This window comes from Cricetulus griseus, chromosome 4 (assembly GCF_003668045.3).
Source record: "Cricetulus griseus strain 17A/GY chromosome 4, alternate assembly CriGri-PICRH-1.0, whole genome shotgun sequence".
Taxonomy (NCBI): domain Eukaryota; kingdom Metazoa; phylum Chordata; class Mammalia; order Rodentia; family Cricetidae; genus Cricetulus; species Cricetulus griseus.
Window position 1 is genome coordinate 213,356,977 of NC_048597.1, and position 19,897 is coordinate 213,376,873.

The 19,897-nt window shown below is 45.6% G+C and overlaps 2 protein-coding genes across 2 annotated transcripts in view; both read right to left on the minus strand.

Moving 5' to 3' along the window:
• Window positions 1-1,162: 1,162 nt before the first annotated feature.
• On the minus strand, window positions 1,163-2,648 carry LOC100769259 (U8 snoRNA-decapping enzyme). Its single transcript, XM_027414241.1, has 3 exons — window positions 2,508-2,648; window positions 2,147-2,416; window positions 1,163-1,372 (listed from the first exon to the last, which is right to left on the minus strand). The coding sequence occupies exons 1-3, from the start codon at window positions 2,646-2,648 to the stop codon at window positions 1,163-1,165; spliced, it is 621 nt and encodes a 206-aa protein (XP_027270042.1).
• Window positions 2,649-8,087: 5,439 nt separating this feature from the next.
• The window catches only part of Nek11 (NIMA related kinase 11), a 219,897-nt gene continuing 208,087 nt past the window's right edge, over window positions 8,088-19,897 (minus strand). Inside the window, 2 exon segments of the mRNA XM_035443911.1 lie at window positions 8,088-8,586; window positions 8,588-8,821. Coding sequence (XP_035299802.1) covers window positions 8,556-8,586; window positions 8,588-8,821 — 265 coding nt within the window. The 3' untranslated portion in view covers window positions 8,088-8,555.

A 19,897-nucleotide genomic window follows, 5' to 3' on the forward strand; every position in this document is an offset into this window, starting at 1 on the left:
CATATAGACACCTGCCCCTCCACAATACCAGAGAGCTCAGAAACTGTCAGTGTCACACAAATAAGACGTGGAACTGAAACCTCCCGAGGAGGTTTCACAGGGAGGGAGCACAGTTACTGCAACATTTAAGCCTACCACAGTGGAGCATCATGAGAGCCGGAAAATCAGCACTGTCAGCCTCCAAGATGGGTTCCGGATTCAGTGTTCCTTGTAGCACCAGAACCTGAGCTGACGGACAGATAGTGGTTTCATGTCCCTTGCCCAAGGATCCTCACCTCCTTTTCAGAAGTGATGGAGGTCCTGTAGCATCAACCTAAATGCAGTTGGCACAGGTTGGGGCCCTGGAGGGACACACAGACACACAAACATACACACACACACACACAGACACACAGACACACAGACACACAGACACAGACACAGACACACACACACACACACACACACACACACACACACACACACACACGTGTACACACACACACACATGTACACACACACAGACACACACACGTACACACACACACGCACACTTACACATACACACACACACACGTACACACACACGTACACACACGTACACACACACAGACACACACACGTACACACACACACTTACACATACACACACACACACGTACACACACGCACACACATGTACACACACACACACACACACACACACACACACACACACACACGTCACTTCCCTCTAGCTAGCGCCACCTGAGAGTTTCCAGATGACATGTAACCCTTAGAAGCCGTTTGCAAGGGGAAACCCCCTGCCTCTGCTCCTCTGGGGAACATGGAGCTGGGCACTAGAAGGCAGCTTTATAAGAAAGCTTAGCAAGGAGAGGAGGGGATATGGTTCCTGGTTAAAGTAGACATGAGGGCAAATGTGCCAGGCCTGTGTCACCACAGATTGTACATGTACAAGCCTGGGGTTCCCTGGGTCTGTGTGCTCATGCATCGGGAGGGACTTAAAATGGCCAGGCCCCTGCAAAGGGCTGTGGATTTTGTCTCTGATGTCACAGGGCAAGGTCTTCTGTTCAAAACACATTGCATTTCACTTCTGCCTTTTAATCTGGTAATGGCTGTTATCTCTCAGGCCCAGACAACATTCCCCTTCTCCCCAGTGCTCCTACTACCAAGGTCCCTCATCTCAGGTCTCCATCAACCTTAAGGGAAGCTTATGTTTAGCAATTCGTTCCTTGAGGTTTGAGACAGTTTGGGGATCCAGAATCTCCAAGTTCTGGAGGGTTTCCAGTAGCTGGTTCCTGGTGGCGCCAATGAAGGAATTCTCCAGAAAGGCAGGCAGGCCTCCCACACCATCGTGCAAAGTATACAGTGGCACCCGCACCAGGCCCAAGACCTGTGAAGGGGAGGAGACAGGATGAGACACAATTCTCACTACAGTGAGCTTGCTAGAGCAGATAGCACTGCAGAACAAAGTCCCAAGGCTTCATACTTCAGTGAGGCCCAGCGGGCCTAACCCTGTACAGGCAAAGGACCCCAAGACATGCTGTGTCCTACTCCATGTGAATCCTTCCCACAGCACTTTCCTGTGGCCTGAATCCAGACACAGCAGATGCAGGCACAACCCTGAACATCAGCAGCTCTATTCCAGCCGGGGAACTCAAGAGAATTGCAAATTCATAGGCCTTCATAAGGAGGGTTGACGGAGGGAAGTCTAGAAGTTGCTTTCTCACTAGGGAACTGCCAGTGTGAACACAGGGGTCACTTTCCTACACCTCTCCTCTCCCTGAGTTTGGCACTTGCCAGAATTAGAGCATCTCTTCCATGTACCCACCCAGTCCCCTGCTCCCCTGGGCCCAAAGTCAAACTGCTATTGTGGTGTCATGCCTGACCATTATCATACTTGGGTGAGTGTGTTCTAGAAAAGCCTCTGCCGAGGCCAGTCGTGTGTGTGTGTGTGTGTGTGTGTGTGTGTGTGTGTGTGTGTGTGTGTGTGTCTGTGTCTGTGTAGACGATATTATTGATCAGCCTGAACATGTTCAGGGTTTGACTAGTCCTAGACACTGGGAAGGGCACAATGTCTGACGACCAAGACCTCCCAAGGGGCCTTTCTTTGCAAAGGGACCACAGAGAAGGAAGGTAGGGGTAAGAGTTCCCAGGCTGGCCCCACCTCCAGCCCGTATTCCTTGGCTAGTGGTGCTTTGGTTTCTACGGCCTGGAGCTGCTCTAGTGTCAGACACTTGACATAGAAGTGGGCCACCACTTTCGCTCTGGCATCGCTGAGGGAGCTTCGGTAGTCGGTGGTTGCCATACTGAAAGTGGACACACCTTCACCCAACTTCCTCAGCAGTTCCTTGTTCAGCCCGTCCTCCAGGCTGGGGCTGTGGTCATCCACAAAACCACCTGGGAAGCCCAGTCGCCCATCAAAGCGCATGTACATCTGAGGGAGGAGAAGAGAGTATTAGCTGGGAGATGGAGAGGTGACCCCAAGGAAGGACACAGAACTAGGGCAGCGAGTGGCTATTCCTTACCAGCACAGCATAGCGTAATGGGATGCGGCCACCGAAGAGCGCCTGTGGGCTGGGAGCATATAGCATCGCGTAACAAAGATGCCGCCAGGGGGGCCCCAGGGCTAGCGCTTCCGCCAATTCCACCTTATTGGACGTGGCCATGGATCTTTGCTTTCCTCCACACACGTGGTTTGGCAGGAGATTCTCATACCAGACCACCAATGCCTGCAGGGTCCAGGCGCAGAATGAAATACCAGCGCAGGCTTTGCTAGAGGAACAGCAGCCAATCAGGCTAGGGCTTTTAGGCCAGGCAGTGGAGAAGGCCTAAAGGCCTAAGGAAGCTGGAAGTTTCTGCAGGATTGGGCCCTGGACCAGGGCGTGGCTAAAGGTGTGGCTGGTGTCCTAAGTCATAGTTAGGAGGGTGGCAAAGCTTAGAGTCTCAGGTTGTCTCTCTTGGGCAAGATCAGGTTACCAAGGAATTCTGATAGCTGAAGGAACAGGATGTTGAGAGAGCCACCTCAGGTTTGGTTTTGATAGAACTAGAAAACGTGGGTTGGAGTTGGGAAGAATGAGTAGGATTTGTGACCTTATAAAAGAGACCCAGAGTCCCCTCCTGCCTCTTCTGATGTGTCAACAACACAATAGGCCAGGACCTGGGCCCTCATCAGACAAACCTTCTGCCCCTTGATCTTGGACTTGCCAATCCTCAGAGTATGAGAAAACAGTCATGGTAGTTGGCTCTTCCCAGTCTCAAGCCATTGTGCTGCAGCAGTGGTGATGGACTAAGATAACAACCGTCAGGACTTAGGCCCTGCTAGATACCCTGCTTTGAAGGTATTCATATGGTCCTGTGTTAACATGCCAGGGTGACACAGCAGATTTGCTAGGGTCTCTCTCTCCCCTCTCCCCTTTTCCCTTTCCTCTCCTTCCCCTCCCCCTCTCTCACACACACACGCACAGGGGGGCATAGACACAGACACAGACACAGACACACAGACACAGACACACACACACACACACACACACACACACACACACGGGTTCTACCTTTTGCCCCTTCCCAGGTTTCTGCAGGTGTAAAATGGCAATTTAGTGCAAGTGCCTGGGACCAGGGATCATATCTCGAGAAGCCTTCTCCACAGCCTGTTTGGATTTGTGTCTACAAGTATCCAGTGCTAGTGAAGGTAGATCGGGCTGTTACAGGTCATGCCACAAAGGAGATCTAACTTCTCTAGATACAAGTGGAAAGCTCTTCTGTGACCGCAGGCTCAATGTTGCTGTACTTTGTCATTCACTGGATCAGTCCATCCACAGGCTTCCTTTGTTCTCCCATTAACCTAATTCCTCGGCTCCTGTGGCTGCTGTCCCTCCCTTCTCCTCAACTCTTGTGCCCAACCAGCTACACCATGCTCTCTCTTCCTTACTTCATCATGCTATTTCCTATCAGAGGGCTGTTGGTTCTTACTAGGAAACTGTGCTGGACACCAAGATTGTCTAGATAGAATGTGACTGTGTTGTAAGCTCTAGGTCCCCCTCATCTGGGAGAAGAAGGGATTATGTGTGTTCAGTGACCCTGATCTCTCCCACCTCCTTCTCTATATGTAAATATTTTCATGTGTAAGCATCTGCACCTATATTAATCGGAACAGAATTTCACACTAATGTTTCCAGCTCTGATCCACCACAATGTAGACCATCCTGGTCTCTCCCCTGCCTTGCAAATATATTCATTTGTATTTCTTTTCTTTTTTTGTTTTTGGTTTTTTTCGAGACAGGGATTCACTGTGGCTTTGGAGCCTATCCTGGCACTTGCTCTGTAGACTAGGCTGGCCTCAAACTCACAGAGATCCGCCTGCCTCTGCCTCCCGAGTGCTGGGATTAAAGGTGTGCGCCACCAAATAAGCCCGGCTCATTTGTGTTGCTTAAAAATGGGAAGATTATAATTTAGCTTCAATGTTTTAGCATTCTCAGCTCTTAGTCACATACTTTATTTAGTTCTGTTATTTGCTTGGGATCCTTTACAGACTAAGCTTCTTTGTAGCTGTTCTATCCAAAGGGAAATCATCAAACTCCAGTGTTGTCTTCAGCAGTGGTCACTGCTAAAGAGCCTTTATTCAACTTTAAAAGTAGCAAAGCCACAAGTGGTAGTTCAAACCCACAATACAGGACTTGGGAGCCCGAGGCAGGACGACTGCTAAAAGTTTGAGGTCAGCCTGGACATGGAGCATCCCAGGGCAATATGGACTACAGAGTGGGAGTCTCTCCATGACACACACATTAATGCATGCCTAAACTTAGCACCTAGTATAAGGTGTAAACTCAATGTGTATTCAGCTGGAATACAAAGAAGCAGACCCCATCTGTGGAAGACATGGCTCCAGTAGATTCCACTTCCTCTCTTGTGATATGAAAGCCACAAAGACGGGCCTCACACTTTGCCTGGGCTCTTCTGAAGAGGAGCATCTGGTTTTTTTTGTAAGAAGCCACAGTCTATTTGAGACACCCCTCTTAATTTGTAATAATCAATGCCCCTGCCTCAGATAAAGCCTGGAGATTTGAGTGTCAGGGAAAAGACAGAATGCCACAAGGTTAGTTTATTGCCATGGTGATATGTGAGGATCAAGCTCAAACCCTGAGTAGCATACAGTGATAAACATCGGTTTCTTGCTCAGGAGTTTGTGGATTGTATGAATGGTTGTACTTTATTGTACAGAGGCTGGCCTGTGTCAGGAGGACTCTGCTCCAAGTCCCATGCTCGTGTGTCACATAATAGGTGGACAGGCTGGAGATGACAGCATGTTGACAGACCATATTCAGGCTCCATGGCAAAACTCAGAGCCAAAGCACTGAGAAACAGTCTTAAAGTTACAAGGCTACAGCCAGGGAGTATAGGGAGGGGTCAACCAGACAACTCCATCGATCAGAGTGGTAAAAAAGTCACATTTCTGATCAACGAAAATGTTTCTAGCTGTTGAAGGACTGCCTGCCAGACTAATTTGGAGTCCATTTGTCCATTCTGCAGGTCTTAGTCTGTCTCCTCTTGTTATAACAGACAGTATTAGTATCCACAGACCAGATCATTTACAAAGAACAAAGAATTGCTCACACTACAGTTCTAGAGACTGGAAGGTCAAAGGTTAAGGGGGGCAGATCTAGTGATCTTGATCACCTTCTTGCTGGTGGAGACTCTGAAGAATCCCCAGGTGGCACAGTCATCACATGGCCAGAGGAGCCATGTTTTATAACAGAAAGATCACCCATGAACTAATGACTGCATCCTCCAGGCAGGCAGAAAATTTTGACCCAATCACCTCTTAAAGGTCTGCCCAGTCTCACTTTTTACATCTCACAAGGATTAAATTTCAACAGGTTTTGCTGCAGTCCTACCTAAATTCTAATGGCCACTGTATTCCCAGTAAATAGTTACCAATACAGTAATTATTTGTTGAGCCATATTTATGAACTATTTTCTGAAATTGGGGAAGAACTGAGGTGCCCCCACCCAGGATGATTGTTTTGAGGCTATCCTGGCAGCTTATCAAGGTGAAGTGGGTGGGAAGGGAAAGCTGGTCCTAGGAGCCAGCCATTCACTCTTATCTGCAGGGCAGCCATCATGGAAATGGGAGAACCTTAGAACTGAAGGGATGCTCGTGCATGCAGGCTCAATGACAGAAGTTCAAGTAGGCTAAGCACACAGTCAGTGGTTCTTCTCTTCCTTCAACACCAAGAACCTTTGCGGCCATCGGAAGTACTGCTACACACCATGATGGCAATTTCCCATGATTCCACCAATCAGCTGCATTCTCCTCAGTGGTAGTCAGAGGTAGCAAGAAACAGATTTGGAGGAAATGATTCGCTGTAGGTCACAATGATGGCAGAAGGTCTAGGAGCCACACCATCTGGTGTTCACCTTCTCCCTCACACAGATTATGGCAGGCAGACCTATTTTCAAACATTGCTTCTTTACTGTGAATCTAACCCTGTTTCACCAACACACACACACACACACACACACACACACACACACACACACACACACACCTGTTCCCTCTCTTTGCTTCATTTTCTCTTTTACTCTCCCAGCAGCCTGGTCTTCCATTCTTCTGACACCCTAGTTAATGTCTCATCTGAAGGAAGACTGCAATCTCTTCACCCATGCGCTATAGTTTAATGTGTGGGCATCTTTTATGCTGAGCCCAGGGCAATGGCTGGATTCTTATAAGACCTAGGACATTTTTTTTCCAGCTCCAGCCTTGAAGCCATTAAATAATTAACTTTCATCCCTCTTCTTCTGTATATGTTGAAGGCAGAATGTATGTGACAGAGAGAGAGAGAGAGAGAGAGAGAGAGAGAGAGAGAGAGAGAAGCTCTCTCTGTGGCTGCTTCATATCTGTCATCTTTCATTGATTATTATTATTAGTTATTCACACTGAAGTAACCCCAAATTAAGACTGTATTGCTGAAGAAGAAAGATGTAATGACAGACACTCTTTTTCAAGTCAGGTCAAATCTTGCCCCTCACTCCTACACCAGTGAGCTAAAGGGAAGGAAAACTCCAGTGATCTTTAAGGGGCTATGCTCCCAACCCCCATTACTCTGGCTCTCTTTTCTTCCAAGGCTGGTGTGTCAAAAACACAAATCTCCAGAGAGTAGGATATTATCCCTCTGCACCCATCTTCTTAGAAACATGTTCTAAAATGTAAGACACTGTTCTCTGGGCGCATTTTGAATGCCTCTCAGACCCAGCAACTCACACAAGCATTTTCCTGTTTTGATATGATAATGACCATCAGCAAGGAGAATAGACACACTCATAACCTGGCTTCTTTTACAGCCCCTCCTCTTCTGACCAGTTTGTCATCTGGTAGGTGATCCAAGGACCTGGTGTATCCAGAGAATTCTTCCTGAGGGGAGGTCTCTTCCTTGCTACCATACAAACTGTCCTCTCCTCTGAGTAAAAATTATGACCAACACAAAAAATAAGGACATGGAGTTTGGAGAGTGATGGGGTGGGGTGCTCAAGGAGGAGTTGGAGAGAGGTAGTGGGGGTGATGTTGTTTTAGTTAGGGTAAAACCAAACTCAACTTGGGGAGGAATGGGTTTATTTCAGCTTACAGTTCCACAGCATACATACATGCAGAAAAAACATTCAAATATATAAAATAAAAATAAATAAGTCTTTAAAACACCAACTAATACCTCATCCATGTGTAAATTTTTAAATGTTATTAGTAGCAACAAATAGCAAACAAAACAAAGTAAACATTACCTTTACATAGATGTGTTACATTTGACAATATATTGTTGTAAGGGGCTGGAGAGATGGCTCAGAGGTTAAGGGCACTGACTGCTCTTCCAGAGGTCCTGAGTTCAATTCCCAGTACCCACATGGTGGCTCACAACCATCTGTAGTGAGATCTGGTGCCCTCTTCTGGCCTGCAAATATACATGCAGAGCACTCATACATAAAAATATGTAAGTAAATAAAAAAAGAAAAGACAAAATAGGTGATTTGTTTTATAATAATGAAATTCATTATTAATAAAAGCCTTTATTGCTCCACGAGTGAGTTTTGGGAATAAATCATAGAATGGAGTCACTTCTGGGATTTTCATTCCAAGCCATTATTTATATACTGCTTGCATGTCAGTGATAGAAAGAAAAAAAATATGTTGATCAAAAATCCATCACTGGAGATTAGCAGGTCAATGTCCAGGTCGGTGTCCTGTGTCCATCACAAGCAGGTTGGCCATAGTTTCTGGAGATCGTGGTGGTTGGGCATAGAGCATGCCCTGAATGGACACAGTCCAGAGCTCCTGTGTCGTCAGAGTGCTTTTCCTCCTCTGGATACCCAGAGGGAGGGCTGAAGGCAGGGAGGCAAGCCTTTCAGGATGCCAGACTTCATCTATGACCTGGACCTGTGTCTTCAGGCACCATCAGCCAGCTGAGTGCACAGACACAGACATAGATATCTCCATAAACATCCTAACTTCTGACCAGGAGCTGGAGGTAAAGATGGAAGCTCCAGCTGTGCACTTGTTTCCCACAGTGCAGTCCAGAGTGTAAAGCTCATGGATTGTCACAGAAATGTATGTGCTTCTTTGTGGGCAGCATCACAGCGAAGGTTCTGGAGAGTGGACTCTTTTCCCTCTGTGGTCAGCAGCTGTTCCTCAAAGTAGAGGAGCTGGTCAACTTCAAAGCAGTCACTGGCCCGAGGAACCACCGTCTCCAGGTGCTCCCGGACCTCTGCTTCACAGGCCTTCTGATGCCTTGCTCTCCTGAGGTAATCGTAGACCTCCTCAAACACTTCCGTTCCGAGCTTCTGCATGGCTGATCTGCCAAAAAAGGTAGGAAAGATTACAAGTCGCACAAAGAGACCACCTGCAGGAAAATCACTTTAAAATTTGTGGCTATACAAACAATGTAACCCTGGCACTCAGGGGGGGGGGAAAGAAGCTAACATAGAGCATCTCACCCTCAGCATTCCACAATGGTCACCAAGTAACGCTTGAGTGTTCAGGCTGATTGCATCCCAAATACTCTTTCAGAAACTTGAACACAGCAGAAAACACATGAGGCATATTCTTGCCTTCATCCGTGTGTGTGTGTGTGTGTGTGTGTGTGTGTGGTGTGTGCGTGCGCACAATGGATCTGTTGGTGTTTCGTTGGGATGATAACCCACAAAAGGCTGCTTATGTTGAAAAGGCAGATTATATAGTTCATAGACTGGAAGTCTAAAATCCAAGCAGCATAGCACAGCTGCTCTCCATCGACACTTTCTCCTTGGCCTGAACTGTACCAGTGAAAATGTATGAGTATACAGGCAGCAATGTGACTAGGCAGGCTACATGCCCATCCTTGGTTTTGACACTATTTAAAATATATCTTTTATCTTCTCCAGAAAAATTGCTTTTGGTGGGTAAAGACACAAAGAGGCCAATAAGTGGTAAAAATATGTAATTTCATAGAAGTTATAATGCAGTCTAAGAAAAAAATAGAGAGGACACACAGGCTATTCTTCAGGCATAGTATAAGGAACCCTTTACATGCATATAGGAAAAACATTCATACACACTTTTTAAAAGCCCTAGAAGTGACTTATGGACTGTAAGGCATCCTGAATATCAGTCATTGAGTCACACAGACACAGAATGTTACACGTTCTGTAGCAATAACATCTGGACTCATCTGGGGATGACAACCATCAGGAGTTGTTAGGAATGAGTAAGACCTGTCTTTTGCTGCTCTAGTATCTCAAGTAGCTGTCTATGCACAGGGCTGGGGTAAAGACAGAAGAGCTCCATACAAACAGGCATGCAGTTCAGGAGCACGAAACTTCCCCCACGGGACAAGTGACCTTAGGGTCCCTCCCTCCACACACACATGCATCCTTTCTGCTCTATCAGGTAGATTCTTGAATGCAGCTGTTGGCATGGTGCCCTGTTGAGGCTAATATTCCTTACAGAGTTATCTTATTTGTGACTGTAATTCCATCTTTTATTCTAATCACAGTAAAAGTAGAAAGATTAGACCAACTACAGAGTAAGAACTACAGAGTAAGAGCTAGGAACTGCAAGAGACACACCTAAAACATAAATTTTGAAACATAAGGGACTAAAGGAAACACCAATAAGATTCTCACCAAATGAAATCTGAGGTAGCCATATTGACATAAGCCAGATTTTAAGTTAGAAAAATAGTCACTGAAGGTGGGTGGGGTTAAGAGCAGTTGCTGAACAATCATGTGAGAAACACAGTTTGGATTTCAGTACCCAAGTAAGAAGCTGGGTGCACCAGCCCCAGGAGGTTAAAGACAGTAAGATCACTGTGACATGGTGGCTTTGAGTTTAGGGAGAGATCTTGCCTCAAAGGGATAGGTGAGGAACCATAGAGGAGAACATCTGGTGCCCTCTCCTAGCCTCCTGGCCTCCATGAGCACATACAGGTGTGCACAAATATATGCAGACCGTCACATACAAATGAATAAAGTCCTTTAAATGTAATGCAAGCTTTCTGTCCAGGCTGGTCCCATAACCCTTGAGCCCCAAATGAACACACAAGACTTATATTAGTTATAAAGTTGTTGGCAGATGGCTTGAGCTTCTATTAGCTAGCTCTGTCTTAATTATTAAGCCATTTCTATTCATCTAAATATTTCCATGTGGTCTTATCTTACTGGCGTATGCAAGACCTGCAACTCCTTTGTCTGCTACATGATGGCTGCTCAGCGTCACTGCAGAGAAGAGAGCGATTTCCTGTTTGTCCCTGCTTATATCCTGATTCTGCCCAGCTACAGCCATTCCCCATCATCTAAAAGTCCATTATTAGGGATAAGGAGTTATTACCTGATGATAAAACTTCAAATCTCAAGGAAAAATAAAAGTTTTCCTAGTATGCAGCTACGAACTAGAAGTATAAGAAGCGCTACAAAGTTAAACCACTGGCTATGTCTTCTTAGCATGGGATTTAAATATAGCTTGCTCCATCATTGGTAAGTGGCAAATTTAAAGTTTTCGTAATGGGGCCAGAGGGATAGTTCAGTTGCTAAGAGCATGGCTGCTCTTCCAGAGGATGTAGATTTGATTCCCAGTACCCACAAGGTATCTCTCAAGCTTCATTAACTCTATTTCTAGAGGATCTGATGTCCTCTTCTGGCCTCCACAGGCAATGCATACACGTGGTGCACAGACATTTACACAGCAAAACACTTGTACACAAAATAAAAATAAAAATTTAAGACAAGATGTTAGCAATGGCACAGAAGACCTGAAGAGCATGCTTACTGACATAGACACACTCAGAGGCCAGCCCTCACTGCCACGAGGGGACACGGATTCTTCTCTGACTCTTAGGAAATTGTAACATGATAAATAAAAGACCCAGAGACTGATATTGGGGTTCAAACTTAGAGCTGTTGATCAGAAAAGCAAAGCAGCTGGCCACTATCTCTCACCTCTATCTCAGGCTGAAAGGGCTAATCCACTAGCTCTTCACCAAGCCTCAGACCACTGCCTCTCCTCAGCGTGGCTGCAGAATGAATGCCCCCTACTTAATACTGAAGACCCTGCTTCTATCTTTTATACCCCTCTAGTGTTGAGATTAAAGGTGTGATCTGTTACTCTTTCAGATGAATTCAGTCTCATGTATCAGGAGTGGCCTTAAACTCAGGGAGATCTGCCTATCTCTTAATCCTGAGTCCTAAGATTATAGGCATGTATCACCACCTCCTAGCTTCTGGTTGCTGGGATTAACGGTGTATATCACCACTTCCTGATCTGTGTAGCTTGAGGCTGCCTTGCTTTTTTGAATCTTCAGGCAAGCTTTAATAAATAATAAATAATATATCACTGTGGAAATGTTTGCAAAAAGGAATCAGCTAGTAGACAACTGAGGTTTCAACAACATTTATACATGTAAGTCAATTTAAATCATTTTCTAAATTATAGGTCAAAGAAATAATCAGCCATGCCATAAACTCAGGTGAGGCCAGGAGGAAGTCGGCAGGCAGGGGCTCCCACACTGCATCACTGTGGTGATGTCTGCTTAGACTTGGAGAACACGTTGATATTTCTATAACGATGCATTGGATGTTCAAGAGCCATAAAATAGAAACTTCTATTTAAGGGGATGGCCTTGCTGTTATTTGTGACTGGAGAAAGGAGGGCAGCATTCTTTATACTGTTCATGTTAAAATGACTGTCTTCTTAAAGGAGAAGGGGGGTTTGGCTGGTGGAACGCTATCACTTACCACTAGTCAGAGCTCTCAAATAGAAAGAACTTCCAATTTAATTTCCCATCCTTTTTATGTCCCACTTCCATTACTTAAAAAAAAAAAGGTCAAAAGTCTTTAAAGTTGCTTTGGGGACTCTTCCATATCAGTTATTGCCCCAATGCTTCATTTACAGCTTGTTTGAACAGCCCAAGGTTGGGCAGGCAGTTGGGGACAACCTAGGACTAGATACTCAGTTACCAGGCTTATCAGGCAATAATTCCACAGGCTGGAAATGGCACCCGAACACTGAGACCAGCAGCAAGTCTGCCCAGTTTCCAAAGCCTAAACCAGGGCAAATCCGACCTGTGCATTTGGCTGTCTCAGACTGGAAACTCCTTAAACTCCCAGCAAGCACTTCCTCTCTCCTTGCCCCACCTCCAAATCCAATTTCCCTTCTCCATCTGGGTAAAGACCCAAGGAAAGATGCTCTTTCCCCACATCCTCTCCTGCATTTATTGATAACACCATTCTGACCGGATGATGTGATCGCTCAGGGTAGTCTTAGTGTGTTTTCTCAGTGACAAGGGAGGTTGGGCACTTTTTAAATACTTAGTATTCAGCCATTTATGTTTCTTCCTTTGAGAATAGAGAACCCAGAAAAAAAAACTGACAAAGCTATGGCCACCTAATTTTGTCAAAGGTGCTATCTTAGTTAGGGTTTCTATTGCTGTGTTGCTGTGAAGAGACACCATGATCATGGCAACTTTTATAAAGGAAATCATTTAATTGGGTCTGGCTCGCAGTTTCAGGGGTTTAGTCCATTATCATCACGGCAGGAAGCATAGCAACATGCAGACACAATGCTGGAGAAGCAGCTGAGCACTGTACATCTTCATCTACAGGCAACTGGAAGTGAACTGTCCCACTGGGTGTGGCTTGAGCATACAATGAGATCTCAAAGCCCACTTCTGTAGTGACACACTTCCTCCAACAAGGCCATACCTACTCCAACAAGGCTATACCTCCTGATAGTACCATTTCCTATAGGCCAAGCATTCAAACACACGGGTCTAAACACACCTAATCACCACAGGTGCCAAAAACATGCAGTGGGAAAATGGCAGCCTATAAAACAAACGGTGCTGGCAAAATGGGTATCCACCTGCAGGAGTAAAATTAGATCTCTATCTTTTACCCTGTATAAAAATGAACTCGATATGCATTAAATACCTTGGTTTTAAGACCTGAAATGCTGAAACTGCTAGAAGAAAACATGGAGATGTGCTTCAGGACACAGGCGAGATGGGATCTTTCTGAACAGAATCCAACTGTGCAGGTACTAGCCTCAGGGATCAGCATATGGGACTACAAAAGATTTAAAATGTTTCTGTACAGAAAAAGAAACCATCAAAAGGAAACAGCCCACAGAAGGGGACAGAAGCTTTATCAGCTACACTTCAGACAAGGGGACAAACAGAGAGAATTTATAAAGAGCTGGAAAAGTTAAACTCATATGCGTTTTCAATAATGTTCTCCCTTCTCTTGGGGTGAAAACTAAAATAGGGTCTGGCAGTAACAAGAGGAGCATCCTGTATCTAGGTACCTAACTAACGCCGCCACCACACAGCTCTCCTCCTCCTGTGCTGACAAATAGAGAAAGGAAGCATTTCCTCACAAAAACCCATCATTAGAGGTCACACCCAGAGCAGAGAGACAACTTCTCCAAGCAGTTACTAGCGTCTTAGGACAGGGTGCGGGGACTGAAGTCTCCTCTGAAGCTTTATGTGCTGGTTGGGATCCTACTGCCAACTCCCTGTATGTCTCTGAGTGTGTGACTTCTTTAATTCCAGCACTCAGAAGGCAGAGGCTGGTGTATGCCTGAGTTTGGGGCTAGCCTGGTCTACAGAGCGAGTTCAAGGACAGTCAAGTAAAGATAACAATCAAAATCAGAAAGTTGGTGAAGATGTAATTGAACCAGGGGGCCATGTTCCAGCTCCAGCAAGCAGCAGAACGTGGCAGCTTCAGCCACATGGTTCTAGCTTTAGACTTAAGATAGAAGAAATGGGTTATGGAATTTGCCTCATAGCCTAAGGAAAGCTGCTGAGGCCAGGCATGTGTCAGGGGTTTCCCTGAATGGAGGAATGGAAAGGTCATTGTGTGAAACTGTGAAGTTGAAGCCTAGGTTACACTGGAGAACTCAAGATGCTAGAGATGCCAGATTCGTGGGATACCTGCCGAGGAGAGCTGCTCACCAGCCCGAGAGAAAGGAGTGTGTTGCAGTCAACAAAGCTGAAAGGAGTTAGAGATCTGAAGAGTGCTTTGACATTAGACATGGAGCAGAGTTTGGAGTTTGCCAGGTTGGTTTTTGGTCTTGCTTTGGCCCGGTATTTCCTCACTATGCACCCTTCCTTCCATTTTGGAATGCTAATATATATCCGGTGTCATTAATGTTGGAAATATGTTGTTTTTTTGGTTTATTTTATAGGAGATTACACTTAAAAGGTTGCATAAATCTCAGAAGAGACTTTGAACTTTGGACTTTAAAACATTACTGGGAGTGCGATAGACAATGGGGGCTTTTGAAGTTGAATTAAATGCATTTTGCATTATGATACTGTTACAGGCTTATGGGGCCCAGAGTGTGGAATGTGGTAGTTTGAATGTTTTTGGTCTCCATAATCTCATAGGAAGTGGTATCATTTGGAGATGTGGCTTTGTTGGAATTGGTATGGTCTTGCTAGAGGAAGTGTGTCACTGTGGGGACAGGCTTGGAGGTAAATAATGAGAGTAATCCCACATCCGATAGCCACCCTCCCCCTGCAGCAATGTGGCAATCTGGAAGTTTTTGTTTTTTCTGCTCTGTGGATTGGCAATATTATAATTGTGCAGTAGGTAGCCAGTGTTTAAGTCAACCTTAGCCTTTGTCACTACAAAGTGGTGGCACTTCAGGGAGCCTGTGCTTCTAATAGGCAGACTAATGTACATGGTCTTTCCATGGCCATCCCAACTTCAGCATGAGGACATTTAAGACATACTATAGTGTAGAGTATGATACCATGGATGCATGTCTAAATCCCTTCAGAGAGGAAGCATTATCAGAGACAAATGAAGCCTCTTCCTCAACCATAACTCCTCCCAGTTCTCAGACATAACCTCTAACCTCTAAATACATCAAGTATTTAAAAATAACTATATACATGTGGTGCATATCCCTTAGAAATAAGCGTTACTGTTTTGTGTATTTCTACACTTCTAGTAGGTGGTATTAAATTTCCTTGTCTATTTTCTCCCTCAAAATTGTTAACACCTAGTCCCCTTTGATTCAGCAGCTCATTGATTTTCACTACTCATTCTCCTGCTGGTACATCTTCGGCTGTTTCCACCACTCTCTGGCACGCGTGTGCAGCCTGCCAAACACATGCACTTTTAATAGGTGTTGTGACCATTCTTGCACACATCTCCCTGGAAGCAATTATCTTAAAACAAGAAAAATAAGCCCACAGAAAAATCTAGCTTTTCAGACAAGTTCCACATTAACTCATTATTTTCAGATTGATTTGCTGTCATGTTCATCCAACCTTTCCTAATGACCTCCAGATGGACATTTTCACAATACCATGAGCCAGAGTAGAGTAGACAAACTGTAAACCTCGGGATTTCAGGCCGGGGGTGTAGTTCAGTGGTAAAGTGCATGCCTAGTGTGATGCCTTGGCCAATCCTCAGTATCCCAGAAAAATCAGGAACTGGAGAGATGGCTGGGTGGGTAAAGTGCCTGTTGAACAAACGCAAGGACCAGACCCCTGAAGCCCACATGAAAGCTGGGCATGGTTCTGTAAGTGTGTAATCCCAACGCTTCGGCAACAGCAGAGCTGGATGGATTCCTGGGCTCAGTCGCCATCCACCCTAGCTCAAAGGCAAGCTCCAGGTTCAGTGAGAGAGCCTATCTCAAAAAGAAAAAAAAGCTGGAGAGTGATTGAGAAGGATCCTTAGCATTAACCTCTGGACTCTACTCACCTACAGGGGAAAGCAGCCCCCGTGCATACACACATACCACACATACCACATATACCACACACACACACACACACACACACACACACACACACACACACACACACACGCTCCTCAAAAGTTCTATAAACTAACTAATAATACCACCTAATAGAATACCTTCATGTTCTAGGTTATATAGACAAGGTGTAGGCAAGAGGCTGCTTGACATCGGCAAAGTGGTTCCCAGAGGTCAGCGGCTCCTTCACAGAGCCCTGCTGATGATGGATGGCTATGTGAAGTACACAGCCCATCCCTATGTCTTCCTTGTGTGCTCTGAAGCCCACTAAACAATGAGCCACAAGTCAAGGGCCATGCAAAGTCCTCCTTGGTTGAATTGCAATTGTGCTTCATCAATTAAACCCCTCGAGGTTTTGTTTTCAAAAAACCAATGTCATCCAGCTTTCCAGAAACAAAAACAAGGATCAGAAGATAAAACAGATTTCCTAATAAAACAAAATGAGGTTTGCAAAGCAAAGTTTAAAAAAAATGTCAGGGTAAAGACATTTAAAATTTAGAACATATTATCTTTGGAAGACATGGATACAATTTGGAGATTTTGGTGTTCTGCCCCCCCTCTCTCTCCCTCCTCTCTCTCTCCTCTCTCTCTAAGGGTGCCCTCGCCTGTGCAGGCATGTGTGAAGGCCATCAGTTGATGTCGGAATGTCTTCCTCAATTACTCTCTCAGCTTGTTTTCTGACACAGTTCTCATCGGATGCACGCACCTCCTCACCCCTCAGTGTTGGAGTTACAGGAGTGCACCACCACTCGTGGCTTTAACATGGGTGCTGAGATCCCAGCTCAGTTCCTCATGCTTGTACAGAAAGAACTTTAGCACTTCATCACTTCCCCAGCCTCCCCCCGCCCAATCCCATGGAGTTTTGCTATGTGGTCCAGGTTGACCTCAAGATCACAAAGCTCCTGCTTTAGCCCTCTGAATGCTGAGATCACATGTGTGCACTGCCATGCCCTGCTAAGGATAAGTCCTTGTGACTGGAAACTGGACATGGCTGATTTAAAGCTGCCTTGCATTTGGTAAGATCTGTCAAGGATCTCCTCCCTGACCAAACTTTAATTGGCTCCACTTGCTCAGCCCAGCTTGACAAAACCTCTCCACCCCTGATCCCAACCAAGTTCTTTTTAAGCAATTTTCCAATCCAAAGTCCTTATGTCATTTCTGTTGTTGTGATAAAATACCTTGACTGAAAGCAATTTAGGGGAGACAAGGTTTATTTGAGCTCAGTTCCAGTTCCAGTTAGTTCGTAAAGGCAGGCAAGTCAATGTAGAACTTGAGGTAGTTAGTCACATCGGTCAAGGGTAGAGAGAAATAAATGCTTAACTCAGGGAGCGTTTCCTACTCTCTTATACAGTCCAGGGTCCACTTAGAGGCTGGCTCTTCGCACATAAGACAAGCAAAACAACTCCCTGATAGGCCCCCCTGATCTAGAAAGCTCCTCACTGAGACTCTTCCAGGTGATTCTAGGCCAGGTCAAGTTGACAATTAAAATTATCCACTACAACCCATCCCCTCAATGGGTTCACTAGCCGTAAGTCCCATCTGTCCCCGCCTCACTGGGTTTATGTACCTGCTTCCTATTGCTCCAAAGCAGCTGCCCTTGCCTCTCTCGTGGGTTGTGTTTATTCTTTGGCAGATGGGCTTCTCACTGTGCTTCACATCACAAACCACCTGGAACTGGAATGGCTCTGCATGTGGGCTAACCTGGACTAGCCCCAGTGCATGCCAGCTTCGGGGGCAGTCATGAGTGACTATCTGTCCTATTTATTCTAAATGTTCTGCATGTGAATCACGTGCACTCACTTGCATTGTGGGATTCACTGGCTAGAGGTGTTCATAGCTGATGACCTGCTCAAGGCTGGAGAGATGGATCAGTGCTTATGAGAACTGGCTGCTCTTCCAGAGGACCCAGGTTCAATTCCCAGCATCCACATGGTGGCTCAAACAGCTGTAACTCCAATCCCAATGCCTTCCTGTCTTCAGTGTGGGTGGAGAATGAATGCCAGCTCTGAGACCCTGTTCCTGTCTTAAATACCTCTCATGAGTCCTGGTATTAAAGGCATGTGATCCCAAGTGCTGGGGTCAAAGGCTTGAGATCTGTTACTCTTCACTCTTGTGTAGGCCATGGTGGCCTTGAACAGAGAGATCCATCTACCTCTACCTCCCAAGTGGTGGGATTAAAGGTGAGCTCCACCACTGCCTGGCTTCTATAGCTTGTGGCTGACTTTGCTTTTTGAATCCTTAAACGAGCTTTAATAAATCATAAAAAATATATCTCCACAGATCTAATGCCCAGTTTTGACTTCCCTGGGCACTAGGCACACACTTTTTGCATAGACATACATGCAGGAAGAACACACATAGACAAAATGAAAAAGAAGTTTTTTGTTTTTGTTGTTGTTTGTCTTTTAAGAAAACCTGCTGAACTTTAAACACAGTTCTACTCAAGATCATGAAGAGAATCCCAGGACCATCTGTTTTTGCCATGAGCAAGAAAGCTGTGGTTTCCATTCCCGGCTCTCTCAAACACACCCACATGACACTTTGTAGGTAAACCTCTGCTTTGGTCAGGTAGGTTTATTCTCAATACTTGCTAGAAATAGGACAAGGGGGTATGGGAGACACAGACAGGACGAAGGGGGAGGGGGATGTGGAGGGAGGGGGAGTAACCTGGATTAGGGACTGGCTGCCTCCTCCTCGAGTGAATTCCACTAAAGGACTGAGACAATTCACAAGAGGACAGCTGGAGCTGGTACCTGCTCTGACAGGAGGAGGTGACAGGAGACTGAGCTGGCCTTAGAACCCACCTCGGGGAGAGGACCAAACAGGAGAATTGCTAGTTTCCTGTTTCTGATTTTCTTCTGTGGCTAAAGGAGAGAGACTTCATGGAGGTGGGGTTTCCTGGGTGAATCTGAGCTATGGGATTTGTAGCTACTGTGATGTAGGGGAACATTGCCCAATGTCAACCAACCTCTGGCCACTAGATGTACTCCCAGACACACCTGTATACACATGTATGAATGCACACACACACACACACACACACACACACACACCAATCCACACTATGAACGAACTATGGCAGAGAATGCTAATGCTTTCAGAGAGTAGGCAGCTTGCTGGGCTCAGAGACTGTTGCCCACTGCCAGCCTCCTCTGCCAAAGCACTCAGCCTACACTTTCATAACTATCTGATTTGGGCTGATTCAAACCCCTTCCCACCCCTTTTCCTCTGGTGCCTGCAGAGTTTTATTTACTAATAATTTCAGGAAACAGTAAACTGAATGATGGGTCTGCCTATGACCCTGATCTAGTCATTAAACATTGTGCACATGTACTGAAATGTTACATTATACTCTATCAGTGTTCAGTACCAGTAAGTACCAGGTAAAAATAAAGCGATAAAGAGGTAAAAGCATTATTTGATCCATAACTCATTGGTTTCAAACAGGTTTGAGGTCAGTATCTAAGGAGAACTTCAGCCTGGAGTGAGCTAGATAGTGGATTACAGCTTGTTTGGTAGGACCCTGGGTCTGGGGCCACATGGACTCCTACATTTGTGTGCTGTACGGAGTAGAACTTTCTCTGCTGCTGACTAAGCAGCGAACCTTTCCCACTTCAAGCCTGGAAATAC

What these genes read in the sequence shown, in the direction of transcription:
- LOC100769259 (XM_027414241.1), bottom strand. Translation starts at nt 2,648, where the DNA reads ATGGCCACGTCCAATAAGGTGGAATTGGCGGAAGCGCTAGCCCTGGGG. An exon ending in CATTACGCTATGCTGTGCTG is followed by an intron (nt 2,417 to 2,507) that starts GTAAGGAATAGC and finishes CTCCTCCCTCAG; the next exon opens with ATGTACATGCGCTTTGATGG. An exon ending in CCAAGGAATACGGGCTGGAG is followed by an intron (nt 1,373 to 2,146) that starts GTGGGGCCAGCC and finishes TCCCCTTCACAG; the next exon opens with GTCTTGGGCCTGGTGCGGGT.